The following is a 15,560-nucleotide window of genomic DNA, read 5'->3' as shown; positions in this document are numbered from 1 at the left end:
CCATAAATAATTTTAATGCTTAAATAAAAATGAAAAAACCCAAGTATCTCCCTCATAAGGTATTTTAGAGGTTTTTCACACTTCGACACCATGTTTCCATACAGAAATAGAACCTCAGCCCTTGAAGAGGGCACATAGTAATGGTAGAGATACAATAAAGGAAAAATTGTAGCAACTAGAATATTTTGAAATGACTGATCCTATCTGTTGCTAAAAGGGAATGGGAAAATAGGCATTCACACAGTGGTGGAAACTGGCACAAAGTTTTTGGAAAGTATTATGGAAATATCTATTAAAATTTAAGATGTGCATACCCTTTGACCCAGAAGTTCCATTTCTAGAAATCAATTTGGCAAAATAAATGGGTGCATGAAGATAGAGGATGTTAACTGTTTATAATAAACCAATGAAAATATTCTAAATGTCTATCAGTGGATCATAGAATTACGGCACAGAAGTATGTACCAGTATGGAAAAATGTCCAAGATGCAGTGCTTCACAAATTGTAAAACAGTACTTTTAGGATGATCCCATTATAGTAATTAAGAGCACAGACAAACATCAAATTCTCTGGACGTGTATCTGGGCTTCTCCACTTACTAACTGTGGAACTCTGGAAAAGTCATCTTCCCTATACCTCAACTTTTTCATTTAGGGAAAATAATAGTATGATTTTACAAAGGAGTTACAAGGACTAACCAAGATAATACATTCTAAGTGCTCGCTAAAAGTAAACTATTATTATATATGCAATTGTAAATATATATATATTTGATTATATTAGGTAGAACTATAAAAAATTGCCAATACTTGATAGTTTTTCACCTATGAAAACGGCAAGTTCATATGGTTTAACCTAATACATGCATGGATAATTTTGGAAAGGATAACCCAAGAAACTTAAGAGCTGTTTGTAATACTCTTTTATACTATTTTGACATTTTCAACATGATCAGTTAACAAACACTCTTCTCTCCCAAATGAAAAGCTATCTACTCTATTCCCCTTGCTTTAAGCAGTACTATCTTAAAAGTATAACAGACATTTTTCTTCCCCCCAAAATCAATAATCATTTGTTGAATGTATAATCTACCTTCTGATAGTACTCTTCTAGAAACTGAGTCTTCTTCATTTCAGAGAAATTTAGACTTCATAAGAAATTTGCAAGCATTGGAAAGGATCTTACCATACCTAGGTAAATTCATACTAGTTTAAACAATGGAAGAAAGTTATCACTGAAATCTATTCTAAATATTATATTCCAAAGAGCTTTGATTTTAATAATTCTATACAACTATCCTTATATAAAGGTGGGTGGGAAGAGAGAAGAAAAGTCAAGAAATAAGAACAAAATAATATTTTCTGGCAGAAAATATTAAGAAAAAACAAAGAAACGTGTGGGGGAGTCTGTGTTTGAGACCACCACACGTCTAGTGCTTTGGAAGCCCTAGCCTGCTCCATGTTGAAGATTCTTGGAAAAGTAATAATGGGGGAAATAATTAAGTCCAGAAATTCCCTAATCATCTTCCTCTGAAGAAGGCAAAGCAATGGAATCCATCTTAACTGTGCCTCCTGATATTTCCTCTTATCTGATACAGACAAACACAAACCAGCAAAGTTCCAACCGTTCTTGGACAGAACACTCTCTGGTACCATCACTGCCTTTCCAGGACATCCCATCTTCCCCAGACTTCATTTTTGTCTATGAGCAGGAAGCTAATGCTGAGTGCTTGTTTTAAAAAACAGGTACATCATTACCTGGCACTTAACTTGCTAACTTCCACTTCCTTGAAGGGGCGCACCACCAAAGAACAGAAATAATGAGAGAGGGACAGAGAATACTGTTGTTAGGATTAGCATGGAGGGAAAAAAATGGCTACCCACCACACAGACTTCTTCAGCATCTCAGAGATAGTTCTTGGACTCCAGTAAGCAATTCTTTTCCTGAATGCTCAAAGACATCCTAAGACACTGAGGATATAGTATTAAATCATGAGGACAGGCAAATGTTTGTGCTACTATGACTCTGATAAATTTTTTCTCAGATATTTTCAAATTAGTAGAATGCTCAGGTGATTTCTGGCTGTCTATGAAGTAACTACAATTATTTTTCTTTTTCATAAGAAGAAAATTATAACAGCTCAAGAAAAAAATTTTTTTCAAAACACAATGCGTTTTATTACTTTTTACACTGCTTCATAGTAACTTGTGATTTTTCTTCAAACAATTTCAGTTTAGTTTCTAAAAAAAACCTTTATTTCCCACCTGATTTTCAAAGTTGTATACTAGGTACCAAAAAATTCACATAAATGAATTTTCAAACCCTAAGATATCTTTAACCTAAAACAGGTTAGGCCCTAATGGTGTACTTTGCCCTTCAGAGGACTAGGCATCTAGCAGAGTAGAGACATTCTGTTTTAGGGCACCTACACACAGGCTAAAATAACAAAGAAAACATATGGAAAGATTCTTAAAGCTCTATTGTTTCCTTTATAGCAACATCATTTATTTCTTTATCCTGATTTTTTTATTGCAGTTTGCCCACAGTCTTCTGAAAACTGCCTTCTCTCTCCCTACCTTGTCCCCCCAAAATCAAAGTACTCTAATACTTTAAACATCAAATTGGAGCTAAAGGGAAAGGTAAGTTGCTACAATAGATGTATCACAAGACCCTCAAGTTCTATATAGAGAAGTTCTAATAATATCTATAGCAAACTGCTGTGGAATACTATTTGAGGTACAGGATTTTTTCAAAAGTTCATCTCTAAATACATGTAAAAATTAATGAAACTTTCTCAGAAATCACTCTTCTGTAAGCTGTAGCATGAAATATTCTTGCCAATGGAATTCAACACATTATTCTAAAATGGTCCTTTCTCACCTTCTTAAGCCTACTCATAAAATACTGCAATGTGATAATTTCTATTATTAATGTTATAGTGAGACCACTAAACATAAATGGTTAAGAATATAGATTTAGGGTTCTGCAGTAGAATCATTTTATAGGTTCTGTCCAAATAATATTTGCTTGGCTAATAATATTTAAAGAATGCTTGTTTTAAAAATATTTACAAGTATGCCTAACTGAAATGCCTTGTTTTCAAGGTATACAAATTTTAAAAGTACAATAAAGAAGAAATGAATTTTAGGAATGCACCTTTAATTGTAGGGAGATACAGCAATATTGTTATCAATATCTAACATTTATCTCTGAATTAGAATTCAGCTGTGGGAAAAAAAAATGTTTGTCTGAAAGCAATTCTGATTCAACCAAATTTTCTATTTATTGCTAAGAAACGTTTCAAAAAAGCCCCTTCTCCTCATTCTCTTCCTCTAAAATTCTTACAGTTTTACAGGGTAGTACTTTAACCTGCTTCTAGATAGAAAGGACATACACTTATCTATATAGTAATAATTTCTTTGTTTTGGTTAGCAAATGAACACTATTTTAAGCAACACATACCAGGTATATCAATACTATAAGCATCATGTAGTTGATCTGGCACTGTAACCACTTACTTTTAAAAGAAATATCAGCATTTTCAAGCCAATATGTTATAAGGTTAAAATAAAACCTATCTTTATTTTCAGTAAAATAAAGAAATATTGTTATGATGGTTGGCTCATTAAGTTAGGTGAACTATTTGAAAGTATTGCTAATACAGAAAAGATAGAGCCTTTATAATCCAAGGACCTAAAATCAATGCAGGAAGTAAAGTTATTAATGACCTAACATTCCAAAGAACCCCAAACACATCACCTCAGCGTATACATACATGACATACACATGGAAACACTCTAAATCTTTAAGTAGGTTCTAGATTACTGCATAGGTATCTGTGCAGCCTATGTTAATTTAAGAACTAATTTCATATGCATATATTCTTATATATAACTTTAACACACAGCAGTAAATTAAGGACAAAGTAAATACTCCAAAGTAGTAAATTTTAAGTCCCCCCCCACTCAGAGCCAACAGGCTTATGAAACAAATAATTTGGTTCTAAATGATAATTGGTACTTGTTGCTTTTTGCCAGGTTAACACGAGGAGACAGGAGCTGATGCTATTCAACTCTACCAAGACTTCTGAGAATATCAATGTAAATCTACACAGAGGACAGTTTAATGTATAAATTGTACAACTAGAAAGATTTTTTAAAGGATAAGAGCCAATTTTGCTTTGTTTTACATAATAGAAAAATATACTAAAGGAAGAAGGTCTAAAACGAATTTCTCCAAATTTATTATTGTTGATTTATTATCAACAAAAATTATAATCTATGAATGCTAAACGTTTAATTCTCTGAATTTTACATTTTTTAAAATCACCGTTTTATGCAATATTCCAAGCTGAAACCTCTTCCCTTCAGTACTAAAAACCTGCATTTGAACTAAGGATTTTACTCTTCAAAGAGCAAGACTCTACCTCACTCCCCTCTGGGATTATATGCTTATTCTAGTAAATTCTAATCAAACAGGTAAGATTTCAGGTTCCCATCTATAAAGAAAGAGGCAGACAAAAAGTAGACCCTCAGTCTTCAAGGTATAGAATATTAAAAATCTAAATGGTTTCATACATCAATTTTGTGTTATTTGTGAGAGAACAAAAAACCTGAATCGTTAAAGGGTTTTTAACAATCCTGATTCATGCAATTTAAGTGACTGGAGGGGCAAATCAATCAGCAGTATATGTAAACACCGAAAGAGCATACAGCAGGGTTCTCTCTAGTTTCCCATTTTTCAAAGAAAATTACCTTTGAAGTTAAAACACCATGAATAAAAAAAAATCAACAAAAAAATAGTTTTCAGCTAATTTCAAAATAAGGATTGTACTAAAATGTCGCCAACTCATTAAAGAAATGGATATTTTCAATTCAGGTTGGCATTACTTAAAAGTACTCGCTGTTATAATTCAGTAAAAGTCTGACAACGATCGAAGTTTAAAGTCCAGGAATAAAGGGGAAAACATACAGGCCTAAGTTCTCAAAACTGAAGAAGCACCAAGCAAACACACACTTCAGTATATTTATAGCCAAGTTAGAACACATCTGTTTTGAAATTTAAAAATTAAATAAGCTTATATTTTAATGCTAATAGATAAATCACATTAACTGATATTTTTTTAATCACTGTTTTGAACATCAACAGTACATTTCATTTTCCCCCCTGTAACTATGGACTTTCTCAGATTCAAACATACAATCGATGAATTCTTTAAAATCACTGATTATTAGAAACCAGGGAACATTTAATGTTTCTGAGATTTGTGACGAACTCAAATGAGACATAAAAATGAAGCTTTGAAGAGATTAATGATTAACAGTTCAAATTCACTATGGGTCATTAATACTACTTATAAAATTCTATTAAAAGCTAAAATGATGGTACTATTACTATGATGACAAAGACGACAATTTATTAGGCCTGTACTTGAGGCCAGGAACTAATTAAGCACTTTACATAATCCAATCCTTAAAACATTGTAAGGCGGGTATTACACCCATATTCCAGATGGGGATAATTGAGGTAAGAGGTTTAAAGAACTTGTCAAAGGTTACAAAACTTAATGGTCAAGAACCAAACCCAGATTTGACTGAGTCCAAACTATTATGTACTTATGATGCTATGATGCTTCCCCACGAAGCAAACATTTAACAGAATTTGTTGTATAAAGCTACCATTATCAAAAAGTAGGGCAGGAACTTAGACATCCCTGTAGCTCTTTCTCAAAGGAATTATAATATTATAAAGAATAACTTTATGTGGATGAAAAAAAATTCCAAGTAACTGTTCTTGCCAAAAAGAAAAAACTATGCTAACTAGGCCATATTTATAGGAATACGCTTAATGATGAAATAGCATGCCCCACTTTTAATAAAATATTTACACATTTACATACAAATAGACCAAAAATAAAGGGCAGTGGGTTGTCCTGTGCTAGAGAAGTAGGAACATAAAAAACTCTACTGGACTAGTGTTACCATATTTTAAAATATACTAAGATTTGGAAACTTGAGGTCACAAAAAGACAAATACTAAATGATTCCATTTACATGAGCTATCTAAGCAGTCAAATTCATAGAATCAAAGTAGAATGGTGGTTACCAGGGGCTGGGAAAAGGGAAGATGGGGAGTTGTTTAATGGGTATAGAGTTTCAATTTTGCAAGATGAAAAAGTTCTGGAGGTGTGGTGCATAACAATGTGAATATGCTCAACACTACTGAACTGTACACTTAAAAATGGTTAAGATGGTTAAAAAGAAAGATTTGGTACTAATACATAAATAGCCATAAACAGATATACATCACTAGACTGGTCCTGCTGCACTTATATGGTAGTTGCTAGTCACATGTGACTATTAAAATTTACATTAATTTAAAAAAATTAAAACTATTTCCTCAATCACACTAGCCACAGCTCAACTGCTCAACAGCCATATGTAGTTGCTGAGGACAGCACAGACAGCACATTCTCATCACAGAAAGTTCTATTAGCTAGCACTGGGTCAGAGTATACAGAAACAGTCTCAAATAAATATGGGAATTTGTATTTGACACAAAATTGTTTGTGATAAAGGTGGCATTTCAAATCAGTGGGGAAAGAATCATTGAGTAAACAGTGTTGGGACAATCTGCTAGCCTGGGGGAGAATGAGGGGGAAGTGAGGGAGTAAAGGTAAATCCAGATCTCAACTCTTATTCAAAACAAATTCTGAGTGAACCAAAGATTTATACTTAAAAGCTGAAATGATAAAATACTAACACATAAGTCTAATTATTAAGAAAGGGCTTTCCAAACACAATAGAACCCCAGGAGGACAAAAGCAGAAGACTGATTTTTTTTTTTTAATTTAAGAAAATACAAACTTTTAGATGAATAAAGCCCAGACAAACTGAAAGGAAAGTGGAGGGAGGTGTGGAGTGTTCCATTTTCTTAATCTATTAAAAAATATAACTCAGTGGGGAAAAGGTAAATTGAAAGTGCCAATATACACATGAAAAAATTGCTCAATTTCATTCATAATTTAAACACTCTATTAAAAATTGCATTTTCAACCATCAGATGGCAAAGAGAATCCCCAGTGTTAAATGAGAGTGTGAGAAAACAGGCACTAATGGATATAAAGCCTGATACAACTCATTCAGGAGGTAATTTTAAAATATTTATCAAAAATGAAAAGCAACAAATAATATTTATGGGTAAAATGATATTAAGCCTAGGACTGACTTTAAAATAACCTGAGGAGTGAAAAACTTACCTGAGAAGGTTGGTGTAGATATAAATAAAACAAAATTAGGCATAAACTGATAGTAGTTGCAGCAGGATGGTAGGTGTGTAGGGGATTCATACTACTCTAGCTTTGAGTATGTTTGAATTTTTCCAAAAAGGTTTTCCTATTAATGCACACCCTTTAACCCAGGTATTCTATTTCTAGGTATTTAGTCTATAGCTACGTTGGACAAGCACACAACAAGGTAAGTACAAGGATGTTCTCTGAGGCAATAAAAGCAAAGACCCGGAAACAACCTACATTTCCATTAGAGAACTGGTTGAATACATTATTTATCTAAACACAGTAATGTCATATACCTTTAAAAAGTATGGAGATAAATTATATGAGAGGTATTACGGAAAAGGGGAAAAGTATCAAGAGCAGAACAATAGACACAGTTTGACTGCATTTAGTAAAAACAAAATCAAATGTGGATTTGTGAAGGCACATGAGATACATGCCCATATTCACAACGAATTCTAGAAGGATATGTGAGAATCTTAATGGTGGTTACATCTGGCTGGGCAGGAGATGGGGGACTAGAAATCTGTGAGGAGGAAACGTTTATTTTTTTCAAACATTTTTATACTATGAATTTTTTTTGCATGTGAACATATTGCATTCATTACACTTTTATTAATAAAAAGAACTAGACTTTTAAAATCCTTCTTCTATTGAGATGATTGTCATTCATTTAGGAAACATCAGTGTTTAGGGTCAGCACTGGGAGGAGCTTGTCTCAAAGCACATTTAAGTTTTACAGAGCAGAACAGACGAGCCGAGCCGTGGTTCCTTTATTGCTGACCTAGCTCAGGGCTCTTATCGAACCTGTATCTCAGCCCTGATAACCGATCTGAAAATCTATCACTACAGCAAATAATTGCTCTAAAGATGTAAGTAAGATCCTTCCTTGGTGTTAATCAAACATTAATGATATTTATTGAATATGTATGTGCCCGGTCCTGTGGGAGATACAAAGGAAAAGGATTATAGTCTTGCTCAAGAAATTCATAATCTCACAGAAGAGAAAACACGCACGCGAGGAGCAGAGAATGATTAATGCCGTGCAAACACATTATGTGCTGAGAAAAGGAGAAGTCAGTATGGGTATGTAGAGTCAAGGTTCATGATAGAAATGAGAGGGCAGACTTGATTTTAACAGATGAGCTGGATTTAGATACACAGCGGGGAGAAAATTACATAAAACTGCCTGAAAGAGTGTACAGAAGAAACTGCGATAGTGAGATTCAGTATAACTAGAGATGGGGGATAGGAAAAAGTATAAAATAAGTAATTAGTAGGAGTAAAGTTCAATGTGATACATATTTTTAAAAACAAGCAAAAATTGGGCTTCCCTGGTGGCGCAGTGGTTGAGAGTCCACCTGCCGATACAGGGCACATGGGTTTGTGCCCCGGTCCGGGAAGATCCCACATGCCTCGGAGCGGCTGGACCCGTGAGCCATGGCCGCTGAACCTGCGCGTCCGGAGCCTGTGCTCCGCAACAGGAGAGGCCACAACAGTGAGAGGCCCACGTACGGCAAAAACAAACAAACAAACAAAAAAAAAAACCAAGCAAAAATTAAGATTTTATAAAAGAGGCAAAGGAGAGTTTTAACAAGTATTTGACAGCAACAGTGTGCAAGGCAGAGTAAATTTGCGTTCTTTGCTTCCTTTAGGCTTGCTTTTTTGACATGAAAAATAAAATAAACAAATGTTATTTCAATACCTCACTTCCAGACCCAGATTCGAGTGGTCTCTTCTTCCTTGGTCCAATAGCTGCAAGAGCTGTGAGATTAGCATCTCTATGCTGTATCTGCGCGAGCTCCAACTGTTGTAACTAGAAGATGGAATAAAAAAGAGAAAAATATCAACGTTTACACACAGTGATGCTCAAAGGGGGAAAGAAACTGATCACTAAGCCCACTTCTCTGTTCTTTACTAAACACGTGACAGTGTAAAATAAATATCAGATTTCCCTAACAGCCAACAGTGCATCATTTCTTGATCCCTTTCCTCTAACAAATTCTTTATTCCTGAATCTCTAAATAGAAGAGGCAGAATTTAGGTAAGGAAGAAGTATGGAATAAAAGAAAAAGAAGAAAAGAAGCACCACTAGAGCTTAAGCTCTCCTTAGTTTAAGCACAGGTTAAGAAATGCCTGAAGAATAAGTTGAATGGTAAATTGGAGGGAAAGTGGCCAAAATATAGTCAAACTTTTTGGAATAAGAGAGAATTACAGTTGGCCTTTGAACAACAAATGTGGGGGATAGAGGTGCAGACCCTCTATGCAGTAGAAAGTTCACATGTAACTTATCGTTGGCTCTCCACATCCGAGGTTTCTCCATATCCACGCATCTGCATCCATTAATTCAACTAACTGAGAATCGTGTAGCACTGTAGTAGGTACTTAGTGAACAAAACATGCATAAAAGGGAACCCACGCAATTCAAACCTGTGTTGTTCAAAGGTCAACGGTACTTAAAAATAGTTTCTGTATATTATAGGAAACAGTTCTATGCCGTATGATTTACAAAGCACTTCCTTAAAATTAACTCAGTTAACTCTTACAACGACACTGAAAGTTATATATTAACTGCTATAATAACATGAAAATTATACATATATATATTTTTTAATAACTAAGGGAGAAAGTGAGGTTTTAAGAAATTGGGAAAACTTCATAAAGGTCACACAAATAATAAGTGGTAGAAACAGAACGCAGAGCCAAGTGTTCTCATTATAAACCTTTTCAATATATCACACTTTCTTATGGATTTACTCTGTATCTATCTTCATGTCAACAATTGAAAGTGAGTTAGTATTGTTTTGTTGTACAGCTTTCATTATGCCTAACCCAAATGACCAAATCTACAAGGTATAATTTTTTAGTATTTGGGCACTAAACTATTCAGGGGCACCCATCAAAGATGCCTCATTAAGGTAGATAAATTTAAGATATTAAAACTGGGAAATAAATGCATGAAACATAGCATCATTTCACGAAGGCAAGTAAGTGTCAAATGGTATTCTTTAAAAAAAACAAGGTGAAGAAGTCAAAATAAAATATCACTACACAGGTTGCTAAGTTTTTCTGGAAAAGGAAGCAGGCTTAATTCCCACCGAAATCTTATTAGTGTGGAGAAGAAGGAAGAAAGAACCTGGCACTGGTTGCTAGATAAATATTCAAACAAGATCAGACTCCAAGATAGTCAACTGAAAGTAACCTATTGGGGAAGCATAAAGGTATCCGGAGAATATTTTTCTAAAAGAACACTAACTAAATTTTTAACATTAAAAAAAAAAAAGCCTAGATGAAAGAAGCAAACAATTTATGATGAAATAGGCAGTCTCAGAGAGACACAAAGTAAAGATCACTTCAAATTATTTTATAATATCAGAGGAAAGACAAAGAATAAGCCATAGGTAACTGAATCCAGCAAAGCAGAAAACACTTAACTAAAGAAAATGAACTAGGAACCATTTTCCATTTGTTCCCCAAATAACAGAGCAGAAATCCTTCATTTAAATTGTATATTTACTTATATATAAATTGCTAGAAAACTATTTTCAGGAGTTATAAACCATCTTTTGTTAATGCTGGCCTTTTAAATAAAATATATAGTTTTAGAGTCTGACGCTGTCACAACATAGAACTTGTAGGTGACAAAATATAATTTTAATTAATCTACCCTGCAGCACAAATCAAACAACAAGCTATATTTTAGTCTTTCCCTGTAGAGAAATGGCATCTGCACGATAGTCACACCAAATAAATAGTTTTAAAATTGACCTCTGTCATCAAATTCCACTACCTATACAGGAAAACATTTTCTCTCACTCTGCAAATTACACTTTGGTTTTCAGAAATCTCACAGACGTTTAAGAAAATTTTGCAAAACTATTAACAAAAATGGAAACTGACAATAGGTTGGTTGTATTTACAATGAACTACCTTAAAACCAATGTATTTTGGGGCTTCCCTGGTGGCGCAGTGGTTGAGACTCCACCTGCCGATGCAGGGGACATGGGTTCGTGCCCCGGTCCGGGAAGATCGCACATGCCGTGGAGCGGCTGGGCCCGTGAGCCATGGCTGCTGAGCCTGCGCGTCTGGAGCCTGTGCTCCACAACGGGAGAGGCCACAACAGTGAGAGGCCCGCGTACCACAAAAAAACAAACAAAAAAACCCAATGTATTTTGGCCAGCACAATATAGAAAAACTATGGACTTTATTTTTTTCTAACATCTTCATTGGAGTATAATTGCTTTACAATGGTGTGTTAGTTTCTGCTTTATAACAAAGTGAATCAGCTATACATATTCACATATCACCATATCTCCTCCCTCTTGCGTCTCCCTCCTACCCTCCTTATCCCACCTCTCTAGGTGGTCACAAAGCACCGAGGTGATCTCCCTATGCCATGCGGCTGCTTCCCACTAGCTATCTATTTTATATTTGGTAGTATATGTAAATCCATGCCACTTTCTCACTTCGTCCCAGCTTACCCTTCCCCCTCCCCGTGTGCTCCAGTCCATTCTCTATGTCTGCGTCTTTATTCCTGTCCTGCCCTTAGGTTCTTCAGAACCTTTTTTTCTTAGATGCCATATAAATGTGTTAGCATACGGTATTTTTCTCTTTCTGACTTACTTCACTGTGTATGACAGACTCTAGGTCCATCTACCTCACTACAAATAACTCAATTTCGATTCTTTTTATGGCTGAGTAATATTCCATTGTATATATGTGCCACTTCTTCTTTATCCATTCATCTGTCGATGGACACTTAGGTTGCTTCCATGTCCTGGCTAATGTAAACAGAGATGCAATGAACATTGTGCTACATGACTCTTTTTGAAATATGGTTTTCTCTGCATATATGCCCAGTAGTGGGATTGCTGGGTCATACGGTAGTTCTATTTTTAGTTGTTTTTTTTTTTTTTTAAACATCTTTATTGGGGTATAATTGCTTTACAATGGTGTGTTAGTTTCTGCTTTATAACAAAGTGAATCAGTTATACATATACATATGTCCCCATATCTCTTCCCTCTTGCGTCTCCCTCCCTCCCACCCTCCCTATCCCACCCCTCCAGGCAGTCACAAAGCACCGAGCCGATATCCCTGTGCCATGCGGCTGCTTCCCACTAGCTATCTACCTTACGTTTGGTAGTGTATATATGTCCATGCCTCTCTCTCGCCCTGTCACAGCTCACCCTTCCCCCTCCGCATATCCTCAAGTCCGTTCTCCAGTAGGTCTGTGTCTTTATTCCTGTCTTACCCCTAGGTTCTTCATGACATTTTTTTTTCTTAAATTCCATACATATGTGTTAGCATACAGTATTTGTCTTTTTTTTTTCTGACTTACTTCACTCTGTATGACAGACTCTAGGTCTATCCACCTCATTACAAATAGCTCAATTTCGTTTCTTTTTATGGCTGAGTAATATTCCATTGTATATATGTGCCACATCTTCTTTATCCATTCATCTGATGATGGGCACTTAGGTTGTTTCCATCTCTGGGCTATTGTACATAGAGCTGCAATGAACATTTTGGTACATGAGTCTTTTTGAATTTTGGTTTTCTCAGAGTATATGCCCAGTAGTGGGATTGCTGGGTCATATGGTAGTTCTATTTTTAGTTTTTTAAGGAACCTCCATACTGTTCTCCATAGTGGATGTATCAATTTACATTCCCAACAACAGTGCAAGAGGGTCCCCTTTTCTCCACACCCTCTTCAGCACTGTTTGTAGATTTTTTGATGATGGCCATTCTGACTGGTGTGAGGTGATACCTCACCATAGTTTTGATTTGCACTTCTCTAATGATTAGTGATGTAGAGCACTCTTTCATGTGTTCGTTGGGAATCTGTATATCTTCTTTAGAGAAATGTCTATTTAGGTCTTCTGCCCATTTTTGAATTGGGTTGTTTGTCTTTTTGATATTGAGCTGCATGACCTGCTTGTAAATTTTGGAGATTAATCCTTTGTCAGTTGCTTCGTTTGCAAATATTTTATCCCATTCTGAGGGTTGCTTTTCGTCTTGTTTATGGTTTCCTTTGCTGAGCAAAAGCTTTTAAGTTTCAGTAGGTCTCATTGGTTTATTTTTGTTTTTATTTCCATTTCTCTAGGAGGTGGGTCAAAAAGGATCTTCCTGTGATTTATGTCATAGAGTGTTCTGCCTATTTTCTCCTCTAAGAGTTTTATAGTGTCCGCCCTTACATTAGGTCTTTAATCCATTTTGAGTTTATTTTTGTGTATGGTGTTAGGGAGTGTTCTAATTTCATTCTTTTACATGTAGCTGTCCAGTTTTCCCAGCACCACTTATTGAAGGGGCTGTCTTTTCTCCATTGTATATTCTTGATCCTTCATCAAAAATAAGGTGACCATGAGATTGGTTCAAGATGGCAGAGTAGAAGGACGTGCTCTTACTTCCTCTTGTGAGAGCACTGGAATCACAACTAACTTCTGAGCAATCATAGACAGGAAGACACTGGAACTCACCAAAAAAGATACCCCACATCCAAAGACAAAGGAGAAGCCACAATGAGACAGTAGGAAGGGCGCAAACACAATAAAATCAAATCCCATAACTGCTGCATGGGTGACTCACAAACTGGAGAACACTTATACCACAGAAGTCCACCCACTGCAGTGAAGGTTCTGAGCCCCATGTCAGGCTTCCCAACCTGGGGGTCTGGCAACGGGAGGAGGAATTCCTAGAGAATCAGACTTTGAAGGCTAGCGGGATTTGACAGCAGGACTTCGACAGGACTGGGAGAAACAGAGACTAGACTCTAGGAGGGCACACACAAAGTACTGTGGGAATCAGGACACAGGGGAAGGATCAGTGACCCCATAGGAGACTGAACCAGAACTACCTACTAGTGTTGGAGGATCTCCTTCAGAAGCGGGGGGTGGCTGTGTCTCACCGTGAGGACAAGGACACTGGCAGCAGAAGTTCTGGGAAGTACTCCTTGGTGTGAGCCTTCCCAGAGTCCGCCATTAGTCCCACCAAAGAACCCTGGTAGGCTCCAGTGTTGGGTCGCAGCAGGCCAAACAACCAACAGGGAGGGAACCCAGCCCCACCTATCAGCAGTCAAGAGGATTAAAGTTTTACTGAGATCTGCCCACCAGAGCAACAGCCAGTTCTACCCACCACCAGTCCCTCCCACCAGGAAACTTGCACAAGCCTCTTAGATAGCCTCATCCACCAGAGGGAAGACAGCAGAAGCAGGATGAACTACAATCCAGCCTGTGGAACAAAAACCACATTCAAAGAAAGATAGACAAGATGAAAAGGCAGAGGGCTATGTACCAGATGAAGGAACAAGATAAAGCTCCAGAAAAACAACTAAATGGAGATAGACAACCTTCCAGAAAAACAATTCAGAATAATGACACTTAAGATGATCCAGGACCTCGGAAAAAGAATGGAGGCAAAGATCGAGAAGATGCAAGAAATGTTTAACAAAGACCTAGAAGAATTAAAGAACAAACAGAGATGAACAGTGCAATAGGTGAAATGAAAAATACACTAGAAGGAATCAATATCAGAATAACTGAGGCAGAAGAACGGATAAGTGACCTGGAAGACAGAATGGTAGAATTCACTGCTGCGGAAAAGAATAAAGAAAAAAGAATGAAAAGAAATGATGACAGCCTAAGACACCTCTGGGACAACGTTAAACGCAACAACATTCACATTACAGGGGTCCAGAAGGAGAAGAAAGAGAGAAAGGACGTGAGAAAATATTTGAAGATATTATAGTTGAAAACTTCCCTAACATGAGAAAGGAAAGAGCCACCCAAGTCCAGAAAGCGCACAGTCCCATACAGGATAAACCCAAGGAGAAACACGCCGAGACACATAGTAATCAAATTGGCAAAACTTAAAGACAAAGAAAAATTATTGAAAGCAGCAAGGGAAAAATGAAATATAATATACAAGGGAACTCCCATGAGGTTAACAGATGATTTCTCAGCAGAAACTCTACAAACCAGAAGGGAGTGGCAAGATATACTTAAAGTGATGAAAGAGAAGAACCTACAACGAAGATTACTCTACCCAGCAAGGATCTCATTCAGATTCGATGGAGAAATTAAAAGCTTTACAGACAAGCAAAGGCTAAGAGAATTCAGCACCACCAAACCAGCTCTAGAGCAAATGCTGAAAGAACTTCTCTAAGTGGGAAACACAAGACAAGAAAAGGAGCTACAAAAACTAACCCAAAACGATTAAGAAAATGGTAATAGGAACATACATATCAATAATTACCTTAAACATGAATG

At 36.3% G+C, this 15,560-nt stretch overlaps 1 protein-coding gene across 4 annotated transcripts in view; it reads right to left on the bottom strand.

Annotated features, from left to right (window-relative positions):
• TAF4B (TATA-box binding protein associated factor 4b) overlaps positions 1 to 15,560 on the bottom strand; it is a 125,264-nt gene that overhangs the window by 22,680 nt on the left and 87,024 nt on the right. For all 4 annotated transcript variants that reach the window (XM_022586876.3, XM_089895022.1, XM_022586875.3 and 1 more), the window contains one exon: positions 9,001 to 9,111. In XM_022586876.3, the coding sequence (XP_022442584.1) occupies positions 9,001 to 9,111 (111 nt within the window). The remainder of the gene's footprint in view (positions 1 to 9,000; positions 9,112 to 15,560) is intronic.

The sequence above is a fragment of the Delphinapterus leucas genome, chromosome 14 (assembly GCF_059928025.1).
Source record: "Delphinapterus leucas isolate spDelLeu-1000000601 "Yukka" chromosome 14, BTC_Dleu_Yukka2, whole genome shotgun sequence".
NCBI classification, from domain to species: Eukaryota; Metazoa; Chordata; class Mammalia; order Artiodactyla; family Monodontidae; genus Delphinapterus; species Delphinapterus leucas.
Note: the sequence above shows the minus strand (reverse complement) of the source record. Positions and strands in the feature narration are given on the sequence as shown.